Genomic DNA, 23,325 nt, shown 5'->3' on the forward strand with positions numbered 1-23,325 from the left:
AAATGAAAGGCAATAACAGCACGTCACTAAACTCAACTTGTAATTCATGAACGCAGACTTTGCAGTTTACATTGTTGGCACAATTATTTTTTGACCAGACCAAGATTTAAATCCCTAATATCCCGGTCACGGATCCCGATTAGGATTACTTCTTAATATATGGGTCGGGCGCTTGACCGATTTTGCCAATCTCCCGCCTTTTAACGTCACATGTGTTTTCGTTAGTTCGGTTGGATGATTTTCAGTCCTGGGTGTTTAAATGTGGTGTGAGTTGTCGCCACCGGCCATGACATAAACATTTCTGGAACGATCTTGGCCGTTAATAAAGATTATTATCCAACAAATCGTCAGATTATTGAATAAAAGTAGTCTCCTGTTTAAGTTTTCTACAAGCGACAAAAAACTTAACACATACAAAAGGTTCAAAACTTACCACTCAACACATTTTGACATTTATTTCTTTATCTATAAGTTTTTAAACAGTTATGTAATAATTTGCAAACAGTTTCACTGAAAACCACATTGCCCGTTTGTAAATCGTAGAATCTTGAGTTCTCCTTCGAGTTTTAAAATAATCCGATTTTTGCATGAAGCAGTGTGAGCGGTAGGAAAAAAGCCAAAATCTGGGTCATCGCAGTTTATGTTTCTGTGTTACGCTCGCGGGTTGTCCGTTTATTTAAGAATTACCTATTTATCTAATAGTATATAGCGCAGGGAATGGCTTTCTAGTTTTACAGCACAGTTGAGGCATTTGCGATGACAATTAGAGGTAGATATTAAAGCAACTGGCAATGAATCAGCGAATTCGGGAGCAAATTCTTGTTATTCAAGGAAATGCCAACAGCGTGACAAAGACGATAAGGATAGTTGCACTGCAGTAACACAGTTTCCGTGCTCTGCAGTCAAACAATGTTTCAACAATATCAAGAATTCCATAATGAAGAAAATGGTAAAGTTACTTTCTTTAGTTTGTGCCAACGTAGAAATCAATTTAAATAAAAAACAACTCAACATAAATAAACATGACGTTATTTTGATTCTCAAGATTGTACTGAAACTCAAATGGGTTCATTAACCGTCGCTAAAAACGATTTTCCTGTTTATAAAAATACCGCTTCGGCGCGTATGGTTTGTTTTTAGTAACTCTTCCTCAAAATTAAATTGTAAGCACCTAGGGATATCAACAATCACTTGAAAAAGGTTTCGAAAAGTGTTACCTGTGATATGTGACCTAAGGTATATAAAGTAGTCGAACTAAACAACAAACAAATGATTGAAACCAAAATACGTCACTGAACTAAACTAGTGATAAACGACCGCGGACTTAAACTGGTTACGTAATTGGTACCACAGTTCCTGATTTCTATGACTCTAATTGGCACATGCGTTTTCAATGATACGGATGAATGATTTTCAGTCTATAGCTGGTGAAACTTAAGAAGGCTCGCGTTTTATTAGAAGGCAAAGTTGATTTTGATCGAAAGCAGGGTGTGTGTAAGGTTGTTTGATAAACGGGATTTCAGCGGTAATCCTTTCTGGAAAGTTTTTTGGTCGAAACTTGTTCGTGGCGACCACAAAACATAAAAAAGTATTTTTATTCCGCAAATTTTGTACTGCTCGCGTTTTTTTTCGGGTAAAAGTTTAATATTGTTAGATACAATGGATGTAAAAAAATATGTGGATGTAAAAAAAAATAAGGATTTTAGCGGTAATCGATGTTTACTCGTAGCTATGACATAGTATGTATATAATATTCATAACCGAATATAAATATGTTTTTCTTATAATTTTGTTATCGTTAGAAAGGTCAGCCTATGATCTAAAACGTGCGCAAAAAAACATGCAGCTACCTTGTGAGCTGGCCAAGTAACCCGCGTAAGCTGGCCAAGTTTTGTTGACTAGGGATTGGCTCATACGTGAACTATTGCTGCTTTTCATAGAAATTGGACTGTAAATGTTGTTATTGAAATGACTTAGTTATTGAATTTAGGTTTGTATTATCAGAAAAAGGTTAAAGTTTTGTAGCATGCAGGATACTTGGCTTTCCTGACAATTTGTCTCGATGAAGCTGGCGCAATGAGTCTCAATGAAGGTCGGCTTACCTGTTAGCTAGTTGCCACTGAATTGTCTGTTCACCTGTGCTCTCGGAAGTCATGTGCGATATTGTGAGTGAAAGGCAGTGTATTCGTAATATCGTAAATACCATGTGGATAAGTATCCTACGGACATTAAAGATAAAGGGTCCCTGTCAAACAAACACTACCGTAATGATGGAACACGGGAAAAAGTTCTTATCAACACAGATTCCAGCCACGGCGTTGTCCTACACACGGATTTGTAACTCAATTGCGGGCACATTCTCACTCCCTCAAAACAGTTAATCACACATCAAAGGCGGTTACTGAAAGACGATAAAGGACAATCACATGGGAAAACGAAACTAAGGTTTTCGCAATTATTCGGTTTCGGGCGAATATTTCTGCAAAATTCGGCCGAAACCGAAACTTCTTTACTTCATGTAACGCTGATACGCAAAGTTTAGAAAACGTTAAAATCATTGTTTAAATTGTACGAATGTGTTCGTTTCATTTGTTTATTTTCACAGAAATGATAAAAATCAACTTTAAGCAGTTGGTACAGACGACGAGGTTATTTTTTAAGCGCCAAAAAAGGCTGTATGATATAGGATTAGACCCAATCAAGTACATGTTTTGTTTAAATTTATTGCGTTTAAAACGATGAATACCAAAATTATTTTCGGTTTATGCGGCCGAATATTCGGTTTCGGCCGAATATAAAAATAGCTGTTTCGGTGCATCACTAGTCTCTAAGCGACCAAACCAAACACTTTCAAACTAGCTAATAAATCGCTTCAGATTAATATGACCGTCAATGCTTTTTAGCTTTGTTCTCATAAACTACTTTGCGTTGTTATCCTTCCAGATTCATGGAGCTTATATATTGTGTCTTCACATGCGTTTCAAATCTCTAAGCTTTTATATACCACGTATAACAATTAGTATGTATGTTTTATTTGCTAACAGACTTGTTACAATAAATAGTGCTGTGGTTTTACATTAGATTCTATCTGAATAAGAACTCGCTTGTGACCTTATGTCAATACACTTTTCAACAGGATTTTCCTGTTAAATGTTAATGCAAGGCGGTTGAAAGGCATATATATGCAGTTCTTAAGTTCTTGAATATCTGCGACCAGTTCTTGATTATTGATTTATGCATTGGAGGTAAAATCTAGTTTCCAAGTGTAAATAGACATCTGGGGCTGATCATATGTTGTCTGGAAATACGAATACGTTCTAGTAATGCATAAAAAATAACAAAATTTATTCTAACAGCTAATCCACAATTCAGGAAAAACTTAAACTCAAATGGAAATTCAAACAACAGCAAATAGTTTTCGCTCCGATGTTTGTGAAAAGCTGTTTAGCAGTGGAAAATCCCTGAGGAAGCATATTCAAGTGCACACTAGAGAAACATCATTCCGCTGTAACGTATGTGAAAAAACATTTACTACCCATGGTAATTTAAAAACGCACTATCAGACACATAGTGGCGAAAGACCATACCAATGCACGTTATGCCCAAAGAGGTTTTTCTGTAAAGATGCTCTGAGGCGACACGGTCAAACTCACAAAGGAGAAAAGCCGTTCAAATGCATCATATGTAAGAAACCTTTTTCTTTAAAATGCAATCTTACAAGGCACTTTCGAACTCATACTGGAGAAAAGCCGTTCAAATGTGAAATATGTAATAAATCTTTTTCTGAAAAAAGCAGTCTTGGAACGCACTTTCGAACTCATACTGGAGAAAAGCCGTTTAAATGTGAAATATGTGAGAAATCTTTTTCTGAAAAAGGAAGTCTAAGAACACACTTTCGAACTCATACTGGAGAAAAGCCGTTCAAATGTGAAATATGTGATCGATCTTTTTCTCAAAAAGGCAAGCTTAAAACGCACTTTCGAACTCATACTGGAGGAAAGCCGTTCAAATGTGAAATATGTGATCAATCTTTTTCTGAAAAATGCAAGCTTAAAACGCACTTTCGAACTCATACTGGAGAAAAGCCGTTCAAATGTGAAATGTGTGATCAATCCTTTTCTCAAAAGGGCAGTCTAACAAGGCACTTTCGAATTCATACAGGAGAAAGGCATTTTAAGTGCAACGTATGTGATAGATCTTTTTCAGAAAAAGTCCATCTAAATAATCACATTCTGATCCACACTGGAGAAAAGCCGTTTCGATGTGAAATTTGCGAAAAAACCTTTCGACAGAAAAGCAAGAGAAATTCGCACCTTCGAACTCATTCTTCGCAGAAAACATTAAAACGCAAATAACCTTATCGAAAAACTTTCTTTATAAGGAATGCATCAAGAACGCAACGTTGGAATCTCAATGGTAAAAAATCTTGGAAAAAGGAATGTGCACTGTCCAATTTACTACTGACACAAGAGAAAAAAAGCAGGGGATTGCAGTATGTATTGAAAAACTTTTAAAACGACATTGGATCAACGGATTTTCTTCGAAACATTGCAAAACATTCGAAGCAACAATTTTTGTCAATATGACATTGATATTTGCATTAAATTCTTACGCATTATATTGTTAAATACCATATTTTTTCATCTTGTTTATCTATTGACATTTCTCTACGATTACGAAATCAGCAGAAAATAAACGCACTTGCAGTTGATAATACAAAACCTGGAAGTAAATTAATACATCAACACATTCATTGACCTTCCTTGATAAGCGCGTACAAATGTGAAGCGAATATTAAAGGTGAAGATCGTTTTAAAATACTGACATTGATCTTAAAAATACAAAACTCAAAAATTAATATTACGAAATCGTTGAAGCGGAACAAATAAAAAGTAACGCGCTAAAGAGAATGGCGACAAACAACGTGGCGACGATTTTAATCCGGTGCTCTACAGTCCAAAAGTGTTTCGACAAAATTAACAGGTTTATGATGCAGATGGTTGTAAATTTACTCCTTGTAATTGAGTTTGTGGCAACTTAGAAACTAAAAGAACACAAATATAAACCAATTTACAGTTAATTTTGACAAAAAATGCGATGGTCAACTAAATCAAGCTAAGATACGATTTGTAATTTTTGAACCGCGGACTTGAATTGTTTACATAATTGGCACATGCGTTGATACGGTTCGATGATTTTCTGCCTCTGGCGGTTGTAAGGTTGTGTGAGTTATCGCCACTGATCGTAACTTGAAATATTGTTGCTTTTCACGGTATGAGCTTGGCCGTATTTTATAACTGAAATGACTTAGGAGTCAAATACTTCTTCAGATGACAGATAAAGTATTTATTGCGACCTTTATTCGCTAAATACTGCAGGAAAACAAACGAAATCTTTAATAATGCTTTTCACTTCTAGGATATACTTAGCGCAGGTTCTTATATAAGTGGCATTGTGCAAAGTGAAAACAGAAAATGGGACTGATCGTGTGTTGTATGCATATATGAGTACATTATAGTATTGCAGAGAAAACTAAAAACTTTACACAAGCAGGAAAGTAACAATTTGTGAAAAACTTGAAACTCAAATGGAAATTCAAACAACAGCAAATCAATTCGCTGTGATATTTGTGAAAAGTTGTTTAGCAGTGGAAAATCACTGAGGATGCATATTCAAGTGCACACTAGAGAAACATCATTCCGATGTAACGTATGTGAAAAAACATTTACTAAACAAAGTCGTCTTAAAACGCACTATCGGACGCACACTGATGACAGACCATACCAATGCACGTTTTGCCCAAAAAGGTTTTTCAGTAATGATAATCTAAAGCAACACAGTCAAACTCACACTGGAGAGAAACTGTTTAAGTGCAGAATATGTAAGAAAGCATTTTCTTCAAAAGGCAGTCTAAGAACGCACTTTCGAACTCATACTGGAGAAAAGCCGTTGAAATGTGAAATATGTGATCAATCTTTTTCTGAAAAAGGCAGTCTTAAAAAGTACTTGCGAACTCATACTGGAGAAAAGCCGATCAAATGTGAAATATGTAATAAATCTTTTTCTTTAACAGACAGTCTAAGAAAGCACTTTCGAACTCATACTGGAGAAAAGCCGTTCAAGTGCCTTGTGTGATGTCATTTTCGCCACAGCGCAAACGGTTTACGATTTTTGTTCGTCGCTACTTTTTGTGCAGTTTTCTACAATTTTTGGTTGACGTAGAACCGAAAAACTTTGGATATATCTTTGTTGTAGATGTACCTTTAGGGGCCGTGTCATATGCACTTTAACTCCCCACCCTTTAAGATCGCCAGACGCAACGAAAAATGCAGACAGAGGTTTCCTGTAGAAGTCCCACAGCCTTCAGGCATCTGGCTCGACGTCAGGCCTTTTTCATCGCAACTTGTTGAACACGTGTAACCCAATTCCATTCACTCTTCCACCCAATTCGACTCGGACACTTAACTAACTGCCTACAGCATAGAAGTTACTCGCTCAGTCAGTCTAGTATTTCGCGCTCTTACTGAATCATGTTTTGTGGTAATTAGCTGGATACAGTTCAGTTATGTGTTTTCATTCTTTAACATTAACTGACTTAAGAGTCATTAAAGCGCTTGGACAATTGAATGCACGCTATCTGGTGCTGCAATGTGTTCTTCAACTATCAAATAACTCTGCTCCCGGATTCAAATTCAGTAGCCTGAAGTAACGAACGCGCACAACAGACTTAGTGTCAGTTACAACAGAAATCAAGCAAAACATTTGGATATATGCAAAAATAATCCGGTGTTCTTCATTCCTTAAGTATGTCGACAAAATTAACAGGTTTATGATGCAGATGGTGGTAAATTTACTCCTTGTAATTTAGTTTGTGGTAACTTAGAAACTGAAAGAACACAAATATAAATCAATTCACAGTTAAATTTGACATAAAATGCGATGGTTTCAAATAAATCAAGCCAAAATACGATTTGTAATTTGTGAACGGCTGACTTAATTTGTTTACATAATTGGCACATGCGTTGACACGGTTCGATGATTTTCTGTCTCTGGCGGTTGTTAGGTTGTGTGAGTTATCGCCACTGATCGTGACTTGAATTATGGCTGCTTTGCACGGTATGATCTTGACCTTATTATATAACTGAAATGACTTAGTAATTAACGTTAGGTTCAAAAAAACGATAAAGTTTGCGGACGGGTTAAAAACAATCAATACAGGATGGACAAACTTATAGATCAAGATCGTCAGAGGCCATCTTAAATAATTGTTAGATGACAAAAATAGTATTTTATTATGAACTTTATTCGCAAAATACTGCAGGACAACAAACGAATTCTCTAATAATGCTTTTCACTTCCAGGGTATACTTAGCGCAGGTTCTTATATAAGTGACATTGTGCAAAGTGAAATCAGAGAATTGGGACTGATCATATGTTCTCTGGAAATATGAGTACATTCTAGTAAGGCAGAGAAAACAAAAAACTTTGCACAAGCAGCAAACTCACAATTTGTGAAAAACGTGAAACTCAAATGGAAATTCAAACAACAACAAATCGTTTTCGCTGCGATATTTGTGAAAAGTTATTTAGCAGTGGAAAATCACTGAGGATGCATATTCAAGTGCACACTAGAGAAACATCATTCCGATGTAACGTATGTGAAAAAACATTTACTAAACAAAGTAGTCTTAAAACGCACTATCGGACGCACACTGATGACAGACCATACCAATGCACGTTTTGGCGAAAAAGGTTTTTCAGTAATGATAATCTAAAGCAACACTGTCAAACTCACACTGGAGAGAAACTGTTTAAGTGCAGCATATATAAGAAAGCATTTTCTTCAAATGGCAAATGTGATATATGTGAGAAATCTTTTTCTCAAACAGGCAGTCTAAGAACGCACTTTCGAACTCATACTGGAGAAAAGCCGTTCAAATGCGAAATATGTGATAAATCTTTTTTTTCAAACGGCAATCTAAGAGTTCACTTTCGAACTCACACTGGAGAAAAGCCGTTCAAATGTGAAATATGTGATCGATCTTTTTCTGAAAAAGGCAGTCTAAAAACGCACTTTCGAATTCATACTGGAGAAAAACCGTTCAAATGTGAAATATGTGAGAAATCTTTTTCTGAAAAAAGCAATCTAAGAACGCACTTTCGAAGTCATACTGGAGAAAAGCAGTTCAAATGTGAAATATGTGATCAATCTTTTTCTGAAAAAGGCAATCTAAGAGTTCACTTTCGAACTCACACTGGAGAAAAGCCGTTCAAATGCGAAATATGTGATAAATCTTTTTTTTCAAAAGGCAATCTAAGAGTTCACTTTCGAACTCACACTGGAGAAAAGCCGTTCAAATGTGAAATATGTGATCAATCTTTTTCTGAAAAAGGCAGTCTAAAAACGCACTTTCGAACTCATACTGGAGAAAAACCGTTCAAATGTGAAATATGTGAGAAATCTTTTTCTGAAAAAGGCAATCTAAGACAGCACTTTCGAACTCATACTGGAGAAAAGCCTTTCAAATGCGAAATATGTGAGAAATCTTTTTCTGAAAAATGCAATCTTAGAACGCACTTTCGAAGTCATACTGGAGAAAAGCCGTTCAAATGTGAAATATGTGATCAATCTTTTTCTGAAAAAGGCAGTCTTAAAACGCACTTTCGGACTCATACTGGAGAAAAGCCGTTCAAATGTGAAATATGTGAAAAATCTTTTTCTGCAAAAGGCAATCTAAAAACGCACATTCGAACCCATACTGGAGAAAAGCCGTTGAAATGCGAAATATGTGATAAATCTTTTTCTGAAAAAGGCAGTCTTAAAAAGCACTTGCGAACACATACTGGAGAAAAGCCGTTCAAATGTGAAAAATGTAATAAATCTTTTTCTTTAACAGACAGTCTAAGAAGGCACTTTCGAACTCATACTGGAGAAAAGCCGTTCAAATGTGAAATATGTGAGAAATCTTTTTCTGAAAAATGCAGTCTAAAAAAGCACATTCTAATTCACACCGGAGAAAAGCCGTTTAGATGTCAAATTTGCGAAAAAACATTTCGACAGAAAATCCACAGAGATGTCCACGTTCAAACTCATACCAGAGAGAAATCAATGAAAAGCATACAACATATTTAATAGACGTTTTCTGCGAGGATTGCATCGTGAACGCTTACCGTCGGATCCACACTGGAGAAACATCGTGTAGATGGGGTAAACCCTTTTAACACAGCCTCGATATTTGCACTGCCCAACTTGCTTTTGACACAAGAGAAAAACCAGCGGATTACAACATATCAGATAAAGTTTTCAAGCAACTTAGACAGCACAAAATATCGTAAACTGATAATATATGTCTCATGCAATCTGTTTTGAAAATCGTTGCTTGATGCTACATGGCTTGATAATTATTTTTAAAGTATGCCAAATAGTCATGATGTTAAATCACCGGCGACAACTGTGCCAACGCGCCTGATATTCTATTCTATGGACTAAGAAATAAATTCTATGGACCAAGAAATAAGTTATCGTGTCTGTCTTATTGTACCCTGTTAAACGGAACTGAATATGAATAAAATTGTACACATTGCAATTTTGGTATGTTTGCGATATGATGTTCGAACTGCATATAAGTCTGCTATGTGAGTTCTTGCTGCAGACTGCTAAATTCGTCTCCATGAACAGACTTATTTATTTTAGAACGATACGTTCCATTTCCGTTTGTTGGCTGCATTTAAACGCCCGTCAGTGACTGAAGCAGTTAATATCAAGGGATTATACAACGTGACTAAATTACCAAACTTCCTGCGTGCAATAGGGCGCGATCCGGAGACATAATAGACTACATGCAAAGGATAGCGTTTGAAGTGTTAAAAAAATGGATCTTGTCCAGCAGCATGCCAGAAAGCTGTGGGAGTTTTGCAGGAAATCCAAACTCCGAGTGCCGCCATCGTTCGGTCTAGCATTGAAAAAAGATAGTCAGGAAACAACAGTTTAATCAGATGACTGGGATCGAGAATCAGATATTTCGCAACAGTCTACTATTATGACGTTTCGTATTGGTCGTTAAAAATTGCTCGAAGTGCCCGCATTTTGTTTAAAGGCACCGCCAACATATTCAAAATTTTTGCAATCCCCGCTTGCAGGTTTCGTGTTTCGTTTAATCGTCCATTCGCTTTCCTTTTGTTATGTTATCGCCGAACTAATGCCACCGCAGATGACAACCGATGCTTGGAACCTCTAATCTAATCTTAACAGTCACACTTCATTTCGTTCTTTAAACTACTGTCACATTTAGTTATGTTAGTTAGTAAGACTTTGTTTGCTGTGAGAGGTTAGCGAGGAGACCTACAGATATTAGGTTCTGTTGTCACTCTGATTCAGATGTGCATTAATAATATCAAGGCAGCATATCAAACGCTTGGCAGCTAATTAGATTATAATTACATCAAGTTCTTAGGCTTTTGTTACGCTTTATAGTAACAACATCACGGTTGTTAATTCGCTTCGTATATACCCACGTACGTTGCGCTTTGCATTCAGATTTGAATCAAGCATGTATCACTTGACTTTAACCAACGTTTTTAACTACATGCAACGCATGCTTGCGGCCGTGGCGCTACACCACGCAAGTAGGCCACCAGACATTGCTTCTCAGAGTGTCCTGGAGGTTACCACCAGTAGCCCATTTGTTCGGCCAGTTTTTAGCATTTACTTTTCAGCATTTTATATGTTGTTATTTTGGTTTTCCGTTTTATTTTAGAACTGGAGATTCTTATTTGAAGCGAAACATGTATTCTTAACAGTAAATGCGTTTTTCACAAGGTTATATTATATTGTAATTCTGCAAAAGTTTCCACTTCTGTCACGCACAACGAGGGGCGTTAGAAAAGGTCGATTTCGGAATGAAAATATTGAATGTTGTTTGAAAGTTAGGAATCATAAAATTCAAGTCCACAGAAAAGTTAGGTTAAAGTAATGACATCACACCAAAAATGACTTCATGTAATGTCACTAAACGAAGAAACGCACCATTCCTGTCTTGTCGAAGTACAGAGTAATGTCGTTGCTGCTATACGCTTTGGTCTTCCGATAATTCTGGACAAATGATCCTTTGGTTTGTGACGTCACAGTGACAAATTGTTGTGTGATGTAACACGTTGTCCTGACCTTTGGGGTAAAGTAATCTGTGGATTCTCCTATGTTTGTAACTATTTGGTATCTGCATTATAAGGCGCCTTCTCCTATCTAAACAATGCATTTTTTCTACGCGAGCGCCTATTGTGATGCCATTTTCGCCACAGCGCAAACGGTTTACGATTTTTGGTCGTCGCTACTTTTTGTGCAGTTTTCTACAATTTTTAGTTGACGTAGAACCGAAAAACTTTGGATATATCTTTGTTGTAGATGTACCTTTAGTTTTACGTAAAGTTGTCGAGGCCGTGTCATATGCACTTTAACTCCCCACCCTTCTAGATCGCCAGACGCAACGAAGAATGCAGACAGAGGTTTCCAGTAGAAGTCCCACCGCCTTCAGACACCGGGCTCGACGTCAGGCCTTTTTCATCGCAACTTGTTAAACACGTGTGACCCAATTACATTCACTCTTCCACCCAATTCGACTCGGACACTTAACTAACTGCCTACAGCATAGAAGTTACTCGCTCAGTCAGTCTAGTATTTCTCATTATCGCGCTCTCACTGAATCACGTTTTGTGGTAATTAGCTCGATACAGTTCAGTTTTGTGTTTTCATTCTTTGACATTAACTGATTTAAGAGTCATTAACGCGCTTGGACAATTGAATGCACGCTAACTGGTGCTGCAATGTGTTCTTCAATAATTAAATAACTCTGCTCACGGATTCAAATTCAGTAGCCTGAAGTAACGAACGCGCACAACAGACTTAGTGTCAGTTACAACAGAAATCAAGCAAAACTTTTGGATATATACGGAAATAATCCGGTGTTCTTCAGTCCTTAAGTTTGTCGACAAAATTAACAGGTTTATGATGCAGATGGTGGTAAATTTACTCTTTGTAATTTAGTTTGTGGCAACTTAGAAACTGAAAGAACACAAATATAAACCAATTTACAGTTAATTTTGACATAAAAAGCGATAGTTTCAAACAAATCAAGCTAAAATACGATTTGTAATTTGTGAACCACGGACTTGAATTGTTCACATAATTGGCACATGTGTTGATTCGGTTCGATGATTTTCTGCCTCTGGCGGTAGTGAGGTTGTGTGAGTTATCGCCACTGATCGTGACTTGAATTATTGTTGCTTTTCACGGTATGAGCTTGGCCGTATTTTGTTACTGAAATGGCTTAGGAGTTAACGCTAGGTTTCAAAAGGATAGAGTTTGCGAACTAGTTATAACAATCAATACAGGAAACTTATAGAGCAAGATCGCCATAGGCAATATCAAATACTTCCTTAGGTGATGCAATTAAACGTATGTGATCAGTCTTTTTCTATAAAGAACAATCTGAAAGGGCACATTTTCATTCACCGGAAAAAAAGTCGTTTAGATGTGATGTTTGCGAAAAAACATTTCGACGTAAAAATCTGAGATATGTTCACCTTCAAACTCATACCAGGGAGAAATCAATGAAAAACATCCAACATACGTAATGGACCTTTACTGCAAGGGATGCATGTCAGAATAAAAGTTTTCGAAGGAACTTAGACAGCACAAAATATCGTATACTGATCATATTTGTCTGATGCAATCTGTTTTGAAAATCGTTGCTTGATGCTATATGGATTAATAAACATTTTCAAAAAATGCCAAATAGTCATGTTGTTAAATCACCGGCGACAACTGTGCCAACGCGCCTGATATTCTATTCTATGGACTAAGAAATAAATTCTATGGACCAAGAAATAAGTTATCGTGTCTGTCTTGTACCCTGTTTAAACGGAAGTTAATATGAATAAAATTGTACACATTGGAATTTTGGTATGTTTGCGATGGGATGTTAGAACTTAATATAAGTCTGTTATGTGTGTTCTTGCTAGAGACTGCTAAATTCGTCTCTATGAACAGACTTACTTATTTTAGAACGTTACGTTGCAATATCGGTTGGTGGCTGCATTTAAACGCCTGTCAGTGACTGAAGCAGTTAATATCAAAGAATTACACAACGTGAGTAAATTACCAAACTTCCTGCGTGCAATAGGGCGAAATCCCGAGACATAATAGACTGCATGCAAAGGATAGCGTTTGAAGTGTTAAAAAATGGATCTTGTCCAGCAGCATGCCAGAAAGCTGTGGGAGTTTTGCAGGAAATCCAAACTCCGTCTGCCGCCATCGTTCGGTCTAGAATTGAAAAAAGATAGTCAGGAAACAACAGTTTAATCAGATGACTGGGATAGTTAAAAATTGCTCGAAGTACCCGCATTTTGTTTAAAGGCACCGCCAACTTCAAAATTTTGGCAATCCCCGCTTGCAGGTTTTGTGTTTCGTTTAATCGTCCATTCGCTTTCCTTTTGTTATCGCCGAACTAATGCCACCGCAGATAACAACCGATACTTGGAACCTCTAATCTAATCGTAACTGTCACACTTTATTTTCGTTCTTTAAACTACTGTCACATTTAGTTACGTTAGTTAGTAAGACTTTGTATGCTGTGAGAGGTTAGCGTGGAGACCTACAGATATTAGGTTCTGGAGTCACTCTGATTCAGATATTGCATTAATAATATCAAGGCAGCATATCAAACGTATGACAGCTAATTAGATTATAATTACATCAAGTTCTTAGGCTTTTTTTACGCTTTATAGTAACCAACATCACGGTTGTTAATTCGCTTCGTATATACCCACGTACGTTGCGCTTTGCATTCAGATTTGAATCAAGCATGTATCACTTGACTTTAACCAACGTTTTTATCTACATGCAACGCATGCTTGCGGCTGCGGCGCTACACCACGCAAGTAGGCCACCAGACATTGCTACTCAGAGTGTCTTGGAGGTTACCACGCGTAGCGTATTTGTTCGGCCAGTTTTTAGCATTTATTTTTCAGCATTTTATTGTTATTTTTTTTGTTTTTCGTTTTATTTTAGAACTGGAGATGCTTATTTTGAGCGAAACGTGTATTCTTAACAGTAAATGCGTTTGTCACAAGGTTATATTATATTGTAATTCTGCAAAAGTTTCCACTTCTGTCACGCACAACGAGGGGCGTTAGAAAAGGTCGATTTCGGAATGAAAATATTGAATGTTGTTTGAAAGTTTGAAATCAAAAAATTAAATTCAACACAAAAGTAAGGTTAAAGTAATGACATCCCACCCAAAATGACGTCATGTAATGTCACTAAACAAAGAAACGCACCATTCCTGTCTTGTCGAAGTACAGAGTAATGTCGTTGCTGCTATACGCTTTGGTCTTCCGATAATTCTGGACAAATGATCCTTTGGTTTGTGACGTCACAGTGACAAATTGCTGTGTGATGTAACACGTTGTTCTGACCTTTGGGGTAAAGTATTCGTGGATTCTCCTATGTTTGTGACTATTTGGTATCTGCATTATAAGGCGCCTTCTCCTATCTAAACAATGTATTTTTTTCTGCGCGAGTGCCTTGTGTGATGTCATTTACGCCACAGCGCAAACGGTTTACGATTTTTGGTCGTCGCTCCTTTTTGTGTAGTTTTCTACAATTTTGGGTTGACGTAGAACCGAAAAACTTTGGATATATCTTTGTTGTAGATGTACCTTTAGTTTTACGTAAAGTTGTCGAGGCCGTGTCATATGCACTTTAACTACCCACCCTTCTAGATCGCCAGACACAACGAAAAATGCAGACAGAGGTTTCCTGTAGAAGTCCCACAGCCTTCAGGCATCTGGCTCGACGTCAGGCCTTTTTCATCGCAAATTGTTAAACACGTGTAACCCAATTCCATTCACTCTTCCACCCAATTCGACTCGGACACTTAACTAACTGCCTACAGCATAGAAGTTACTCGCTCAGTCAGTCTAGTATTTCGCGCTCTCACTGAATCACGTTTTGTGGTAATTAGCTCGATACAGTTCAGTTATGTGTTTTCATTCTTTAACATTAACTGATTTAAGAGTCATTAAAGCGCTTGGACAATTGAATGCACGCTATCTGGTGCTGCAATGTGTTCTTCAATTATCAAATAACTCTGCTCCCGGATTCAAATTCAGTAGCCTGAAGTAACGAACGCGCAAAACAGACTTAGTTTCAGTTATAACAGAAATCAAGCAAAACATTTGGATATATGCAAAAATAATCCGGTGTTCTTCATTCCTTAAGTTTGTCGACAAAATTAACAGGTTTATGATGCAGAAGGTGGTAAATTTACTCCTTGTAATTTAGTTTGTGGTAACTTAGAAACTGAAAGAACACAAATATAAATCAATTCACAGTTAAATTTGACATAAAATGCGATGGTTTCAAATAAATCAAGCCAAAATACGATTTGTAATTTGTGAACGGCTGACTTAATTTGTTTACATAATTGGCACATGCGTTGACACGGTTCGATGATTTTCTGTCTCTGGCGGTTGTTAGGTTGTGTGAGTTATCGCCACTGATCGTAACTTGAATTATGGCTGCTTTGCACGGTATGATCTTGACCTTATTTTATAACTAAAATGACTTAGTAATTAACGTTAGGTTCAAAAAAACGATAAAGTTTGCGGACGGGTTAAAAACAATCAATACAGGATGGACAAACTTATAGAGCAAGATCGTCAGAGGCCATCTTAAATAATTGTTAGATGACAAAAATAGTATTTTATTATGAACTTTATTCGCAAAATACTGCAGGACAACAAACGAATTCTCTAATAATGCTTTTCACTTCCAGGGTATACTTAGCGCAGGTTCTTATATAAGTGACATTGTACAAAGTGAAATCAGAGAATTGGGACTGATCATATGTTCTCTGGAAATATGAGTACATTCTAGTAAGGCAGAGAAAACAAAAACTTTACACAAGCAGCAAACTCACAATTTGTGAAAAACGTGAAACTCAATTGGAAATTCAAACAACAGCAAATCGTTTTCGCTGCGATATTTGTGAAAAGTTGTTTAGCAGCGGAAAATCACTGAGGATGCATATTCAAGTGCACACTAGAGAAACATCATTCCGATGTAACGTATGTGAAAAAACATTTACTAAACAAAGTAGTCTTAAAACACACTATCGGACACATACTGGTGACAGACCATACCAATGCACGTTTTGCCCAAAAAGGTTTTTCAGTAATGATAATCTAAAGCAACACGGTCAAACTCACACTGGAGAGAAACTGTTTAAGTGCAGCATATGTAAGAAAACATTTTCTTCAAATGGCAGTCTCAGAACGCACTTTCGAACTCATACTGGAGGAAAGCCGTTCAAATGTGAAATATGTGATCAATCTTTTTCTTCAAAAAGCAGTCTTAAAACGCACTTTCGAACCCATACTGGAGAAAAGCCGTTCAAATGTGATATATATGAGAAATCTTTTTCTCAAACAGGCAGTCTAAGAACGCACTTTCGAACTCATACTGGAGAAAAGCCGTTCAAATGCGAAATATGTGATAAATCTTTTTTTTCAAAAGGCAATCTAAGAAAGCACTTTCGAACTCACACTGGAGAAAAGCCGTTCAAATGTGAAATATGTGATAAATCTTTTTCTGAAAAGGGCAGTCTTAAAACGCACTTCCGAACCCATTCTGGAGAAAAGCCGTACAAATGTGAAATATGTGATCAATCTTTTTCTGAAACAGGCAGTCTAAAAACGCACTTTCGAACTCATACTGGAGAAAAACCGTTCAAATGTGAAATATGTGAGAAATCTTTTTCTGAAAAAAGCAATCTAAGAACTCACTTTCGAACTCATACTGGAGAAAAGCCTTTCAAATGCGAAATATGTGAGAAATCTTTTTCTGAAAAATGCAATCTGAGAACGCACTTTCGAAGTCATACTGGAGAAAAGCCGTTCAAATGTGAAATATGTGATCAATCTTTTTCTGAAAAAGGCAGTCTTAAAACGCACTTTCGAACTCATACTGGAGAAAAGCCTTTCAAATGCGAAATATGTGAGAAATCTTTTTCTGAAAAATGCAATCTTAGAACGCACTTTCGAACTCATACTGGAGAAAAGCCGTTCAAATGTGAAATATGTGATCAATCTTTTTCTGAAAAAGGCAGTCTTAGAACGCACTTTCGAGTTCATACTGGAGAAAAGCCGTTCAAATGTGAAATATGTGATCAATCTTTTTCTGTTAAATGCAATCTTAGAAAGCACCTTCGAACTCATACTGGAGAAAAGCCGTTCAAATGTGAAATATGTGAAAAATCTTTTTCTGCAAAAGGCAATCTAAAAACGCACATTCGAACTGATACTGGAGAAAAGCCGTTCAAATGTGAAATATGTGATCAATCTTTTTCTGAAAAAGGCTGTATTAAAAAGCACTTGCGAACACATACTGGAGAAAAGCCGTTCAAATGTGAAAAATGTAATAAATCTTTTTCTTTAACAGACAGTCTAAGAAGGCACTTTCGAACTCATACTGGAGAAAAGCCGTTCAAATGTGAAATATGTGAGAAATGTTTCTCTGAAAAATGCAGTCTAAAAAAGCACATTCTAATTCACACCGGAGAAAAGCCGTTTAGATGTCAAATTTGCGAAAAAACATTTCGACAGAAAATCCATAGAGATGTCCACCTTCAAACTCATACCAGGGAGAAATCAATGAAAAGCATACAACATATTTAATAGACGTTTTCTGCGAGGATTACATCGTGAACGCTTACCGTCGGATCCACACTGGAGAAACATCGTGTAGATGGGGTCAACCCTTTTAACACAGCCTCGATATTTGCACTGCCCAACTTGCTTTTGACACAAGAGAAAAACCAGCGGATTACAACATATCAGATAAAGTATTCAAGCAACTTAGACAGCACAAAATATCGTAAACTTATAATATATGTCTCATGCAATCTGTTTTTGAAAATCGTTGCTTGATGCTACATGAATTGATAAATATTTTTAAAGTATGCCAAATAGTCATGATGTTACGTCACCGGCGACAACTGTGCCAACGCGCCTGACATTGTATTCTATGGACCAAGAAATAAATTCTATGGACCAAGAAATAAGTTATCGTGTCTGTCTTGTACCCTGTTAAACGGAACTTAATATGATAAATAAAATTGTACACATTGGAATTTTGGTATGTTTGCGATATGATGTTCGAACTGAATATAAGTCTGCTATGTGTGTTCTTGCTGTAGACTGCTAAATTCGTCTCCATGAACAGACTTATTTATTTTTGAACGATACGTTGCAATATCGGTTGGTGGCTGCATTTAAACGCCTGTCAGTGACTGAAGCAGTTAATATCAAGGAATTATACAACGTGAATAAAATACCAAACTTTCTGCGTGCAACAGGGCGCGATCCCGAGACATAATAGACTGCATGCAAAGGATCGCGTTTGAAGTGTTAAAAAAATAGATCTTGTCCAGAAGCATGCCAGAAAGCTGTGGGAGTTTTGCAGGAAATCCAAACTCCGTCTGCCGCCATCGTTCACTCTAGCATTGAAAAAAGATAGTCAGGAAACAACAGTTTAATCAGATGACTGGGATCGAGAATCAGATATTTCGCAACAGCAACAACAGGCTACTGTGACCATTTCGTATTGGTCGTTAGAAATTGCTCGCATTTTGTTTAAAGGCACCACCAGCATATTCAAAATGTTGGCAATCCCCGCTTGCAGGTTTTGTGTTTCGTTTAATCGTCCATTCGCTTTCCTTTTGTTTTGTTATCGCCGAACTAATGCCACCGCAGATAACAACCGATGGTTGGAACCTCAAATCTAATCTTAACTGTCACACTTTATTTTCGTTCTTTAAACTACTGTCACATTTGTTTACGTTAGTTAGTAAGACTTTGTATGCTGTGAGAGGTTAGCGAGGAGACCTGCAGATATTAGGTTCTGGAGTCACTCTGATTCAGATGTGCATTAATAATATCAAGGCAGCATATCAAACGCTCCACAGCAATTAGATTATAATTACATCAAGTTCTTAGGCTTTTCAAGTGCAACATATGCGATGAATCTTTTACTTACAAAAGTACTCCAACAATGTATTTTCGTGTTCATACTGAAGGCCGTTCACGTGCAACGAATGTGATCAATCTTTTGCTTTCAAGTGGAATCTAAAAACACACATACAAAGTCACCATCAGTCACACACTGTCGAGAGACCACACCAATGTGAGATTTGCTCAAAAGGTTTTTTGCGTAAAGATCATCTAAAGAGACACAAGACAATCCATACCGGAGAAAAGCTGTTCAAGTGCATTATATGTGATAAACTTTTACCAGAAAAGGACAGATTAAGAAAGCATATGCAAACTCACAATGGGGAAAAAACACACCAGTGCATCATATGTTGTAAATCTTTTGCTGAAAAGGACAGATTAAGAAAGCATATACAAGCTCACAATGGGGAGGACACACACAAGTGCATCATATGTGATCAAGCTTTTTCTGTGAAAGGAAATCTGCAAAGGCACATTCAAATCCACAAAGGAAAAAAAACGTGTCGACCAAAACATTACAGGGATTCGCATCTTTAAACTTACACCAAAGAGAAATCATTGAAAAGCAAACAACGAATTTAATGAGCTCTTTTTGTACGAAATGCATTCTAGTTTATATTCTGACATTGTTATTCAAAATGCGAAACTATAGGAATAATAACACGAAATTAATCAAGCGAAGCAAATAACAAGTGACGCGTGACGAACGGAATAAAGATAGTTGCACTGCAGAAACACAATTTCGGTTCTCTGCAGTCAAACAATGTTTCAACAACATCAAGTATTTCATGATGATGAAAATGGTAAAGTTACTTTCTTTGTTCAGTTTGTGCCAACGTAAAAAGCAATTTATTAGACTGGAAGCAACTTAACATAAATAAACATGACGCTTTTTTGATTTTCAACTTTATACCGATATCCAATGGGTTCATTAACCGTCGCAAATAACGAATTTTCTATTTTTTTTAAAATACAGCTTCGTCGCGCATGGTTTGTTTTTAGTTACTCTTTCACAAAATTGAGGGGAAAGCGCCTAGGCATGTCAATAATCACTTCCGATAGTTGCAAAAGTATTACTTTTGATAAATAACATAAGGCGTATAAAGTAGTCGAACTAAACAACAAATAAATGATTGGAACAAAAACACATCACTGAACTCAACTTATCATAAAGGACCGCGGACTTGAATTGTTTACGTAATTGGTGCCAAAGTTCATGATAACTATGACTCTGGTTGGCACATGCGTTTTCATTGATACGGATGAATGATTCTCAGTCTGTAGCTGGTAAAACTTAAGAAAGCTCGCGTTTTATTAGAAGGTAAAGTTGATTTTGATCGATAGCAGGGGCGTGTCAGGTTGTTTGATAAACGGGATTTCAGCGGCAACCCTTTGTGCAAGGTTTTATGGTCGAAATTTGTTCGTGGCGACCGCAAAACATAGAAAAGTGCTTTTGTTTCGCAAATTTTGTACTGCTCGCGTTTTTTTTCGGGTAAAAGTTTAATATTGTTAGACACATGGACGTAAAAAAATATGTGTCCCAAGGATTTTAGCGGTAATCGATGTTTACTCATAGTAATAACATAGTATATATATATATATATCATATCCATAACCGAATATATGAAGATGCGTTTCTTACGTATCGTCAGAAAGGTCAGCCTATAATGTAAAACGTGTGAAAAAAAATCATGCAGCTATATCGTAGGGTAGCCGAGTAACCCGCCTCCAAAGTTTTGTTAACTTGCGATTTTGTGTGGTCTGGAAGTATTTGTACGTTTTAGTAACGCAGAGAAAACAAAAATAACTTTACACAAGCAGCAAATTTACAATTTGTGAAGAAACGTGAAACTTAAACGGAATTTCAAGCAACAGTGAATTGTTTTTGCTGTGATGTTTGTGAAAAATTGTTTGGCAGTGGAAAATACCTCACGAGGCATATCCAAGTCCAATGAAACACGGCCAAACTTACACAGGAGAGTAACCTTTCAAGTGCAACATGTGATGAACGTTTTTCGCAAAAATGCCATTTAAACAAGCACTTTCGAGCACATACTGGAGAGAAACCATACCAATGTACGTTTTGCACAAAGAGATTTTCCTGTAAAGGTAATCTACAGACACACACTCAAACTCACTCTGGAGAGAAATGATTCCAGTGCAACATATGTGATCAACCTTTTTCGCTAAAAGCGTCTCTGAAACCGCCGGATCCACACTGGAGAGAGATTAATAAATAAAAACGGTTGAAAACTTTTCTGATATCGACAGATAATTAATAGCTTAGGGATTGGTAATTATTTTTTATCACCGCAAAATAGTCATCTGTGCTAACGTGTGTAATGTCTTCAAAATGCTATTGAAATTCTCCCCTGAATTGTCATTCTTTCAAATGTTATTTTTGTGCCTGCTATTTTATTCATCATGCTTGTCATGTTAACTGCTATGTACAACAATGGAAAAGTTATTTGGTCTGTCTTGAGCCGCCTTAAAGGGAACTTAGCAAGATAAAGTTGTAGTAACTCCAAACTCTTACGCGTCAGAGTGACAAACATCATTGTTTTTGACAATGGTATTGATGTATTAATATTCCACTATCATTTTGTAGCCTTAAACTATTTCTCTTCATTTAAAATAATATACCACTATCATTTTGTAGCCTTAAACTATTTCTCTTCATTTAACAAAATATTCCACTATCATGGTTAAACTTTTGAAACCCCTTCATAAGTTTTAATTTTTTTCCCCAGCTTCCCTACTTTATCGTGGGCTACCAAAAACCTTTACAAAAAGTAAATCCAACCATACGAATTTTTGTAATCAACTGCACATTGTGTGTTTGTTTAAAAGTAAGTTAGAAGGTGCACAAAACGAGGCAGTTTGTCTGTTATTTTTAATTGCCTTTTAAAAATAACTCAACTAAATAAAATAGAAATGAAAGGCAATAACAGCACGTCACTAAACTCAACTTGTAATTCATGAACGCAGACTTTGCAGTTTACATTGTTGGCACAATTATTTTTTGACCAGACCAAGATTTAAATCCCTAATATCCCGGTCACGGATCCCGATTAGGATTACTTCTTAATATATGGGTCGGGCGCTTGACCGATTTTGCCAATCTCCCGCCTTTTAACGTCACATGTGTTTTCGTTAGTTCGGTTGGATGATTTTCAGTCCTGGGTGTTTAAATGTGGTGTGAGTTGTCGCCACCGGCCATGACATAAACATTTCTGGAACGATCTTGGCCGTTAATAAAGATTATTATCCAACAAATCGTCAGATTATTGAATAAAAGTAGTCTCCTGTTTAAGTTTTCTACAAGCGACAAAAAACTTAACACATACAAAAGGTTCAAAACTTACCACTCAACACATTTTGACATTTATTTCTTTATCTATAAGTTTTTAAACAGTTATGTAATAATTTGCAAACAGTTTCACTGAAAACCACATTGCCCGTTTGTAAATCGTAGAATCTTGAGTTCTCCTTCGAGTTTTAAAATAATCCGATTTTTGCATGAAGCAGTGTGAGCGGTAGGAAAAAAGCCAAAATCTGGGTCATCGCAGTTTATGTTTCTGTGTAACGCTCGCGGGTTGTCCGTTTATTTAAGAATTACCTATTTATCTAATAGTATATAGCGCAGGGAATGGCTTTCTAGTTTTACAGCACAGTTGAGGCATTTGCTATGACAATTAGAGGTAGATATTAAAGCAACTGGCAATGAATCAGCGAATTCGGGAGCAAATTCTTGTTATTCAAGGAAATGCCAACAGCGTGACAAAGACGATAAGGATAGTTGCACTGCAGTAACACAGTTTCCGTGCTCTGCAGTCAAACAATGTTTCAACAATATCAAGAATTCCATAATGAAGAAAATGGTAAAGTTACTTTCTTTAGTTTGTGCCAACGTAGAAATCAATTTAAATAAAAAACAACTCAACATAAATAAACATGACGTTATTTTGATTCTCAAGATTGTACTGAAACTCAAATGGGTTCATTAACCGTCGCTAAAAACGATTTTCCTGTTTATAAAAATACCGCTTCGACGCGTATGGTTTGTTTTTAGTAACTCTTCCTCAAAATTAAATTGTAAGCACCTAGGGATATCAACAATCACTTGAAAAAGGTTTCGAAAAGTGTTACCTGTGATATGTGACCTAAGGTATATAAAGTAGTCGAACTAAACAACAAACAAATGATTGAAACCAAAATACGTCACTGAACTAAACTAGTGATAAACGACCGCGGACT

General features: G+C 36.7%; 2 protein-coding genes across 2 annotated transcripts; both read left to right on the forward strand.

The window, feature by feature from the left end:
• The first annotated feature begins 3,389 nt into the window (after positions 1 to 3,389).
• LOC145897209 (uncharacterized) lies at positions 3,390 to 9,133 on the forward strand. The gene is made up of 4 exons (XM_082985403.1): positions 3,390 to 3,610; positions 4,196 to 4,330; positions 5,607 to 6,119; positions 7,852 to 9,133. Exons 1-4 carry the CDS (start codon positions 3,390 to 3,392, stop codon positions 9,131 to 9,133), a joined length of 2,151 nt encoding a protein of 716 aa, XP_082841529.1.
• A 6,947-nt stretch (positions 9,134 to 16,080) lies between these two features.
• Positions 16,081 to 17,733, forward strand: LOC145897211 (uncharacterized). Its single transcript, XM_082985404.1, has one exon. It carries the CDS (start codon positions 16,081 to 16,083, stop codon positions 17,731 to 17,733), a length of 1,653 nt encoding a protein of 550 aa, XP_082841530.1.
• The last annotated feature ends 5,592 nt before the right edge of the window (positions 17,734 to 23,325 follow it).

This window comes from Ascidia mentula, chromosome 4 (genome assembly GCF_947561715.1).
Source record: "Ascidia mentula chromosome 4, kaAscMent1.1, whole genome shotgun sequence".
NCBI classification, from domain to species: domain Eukaryota; kingdom Metazoa; phylum Chordata; class Ascidiacea; order Phlebobranchia; family Ascidiidae; genus Ascidia; species Ascidia mentula.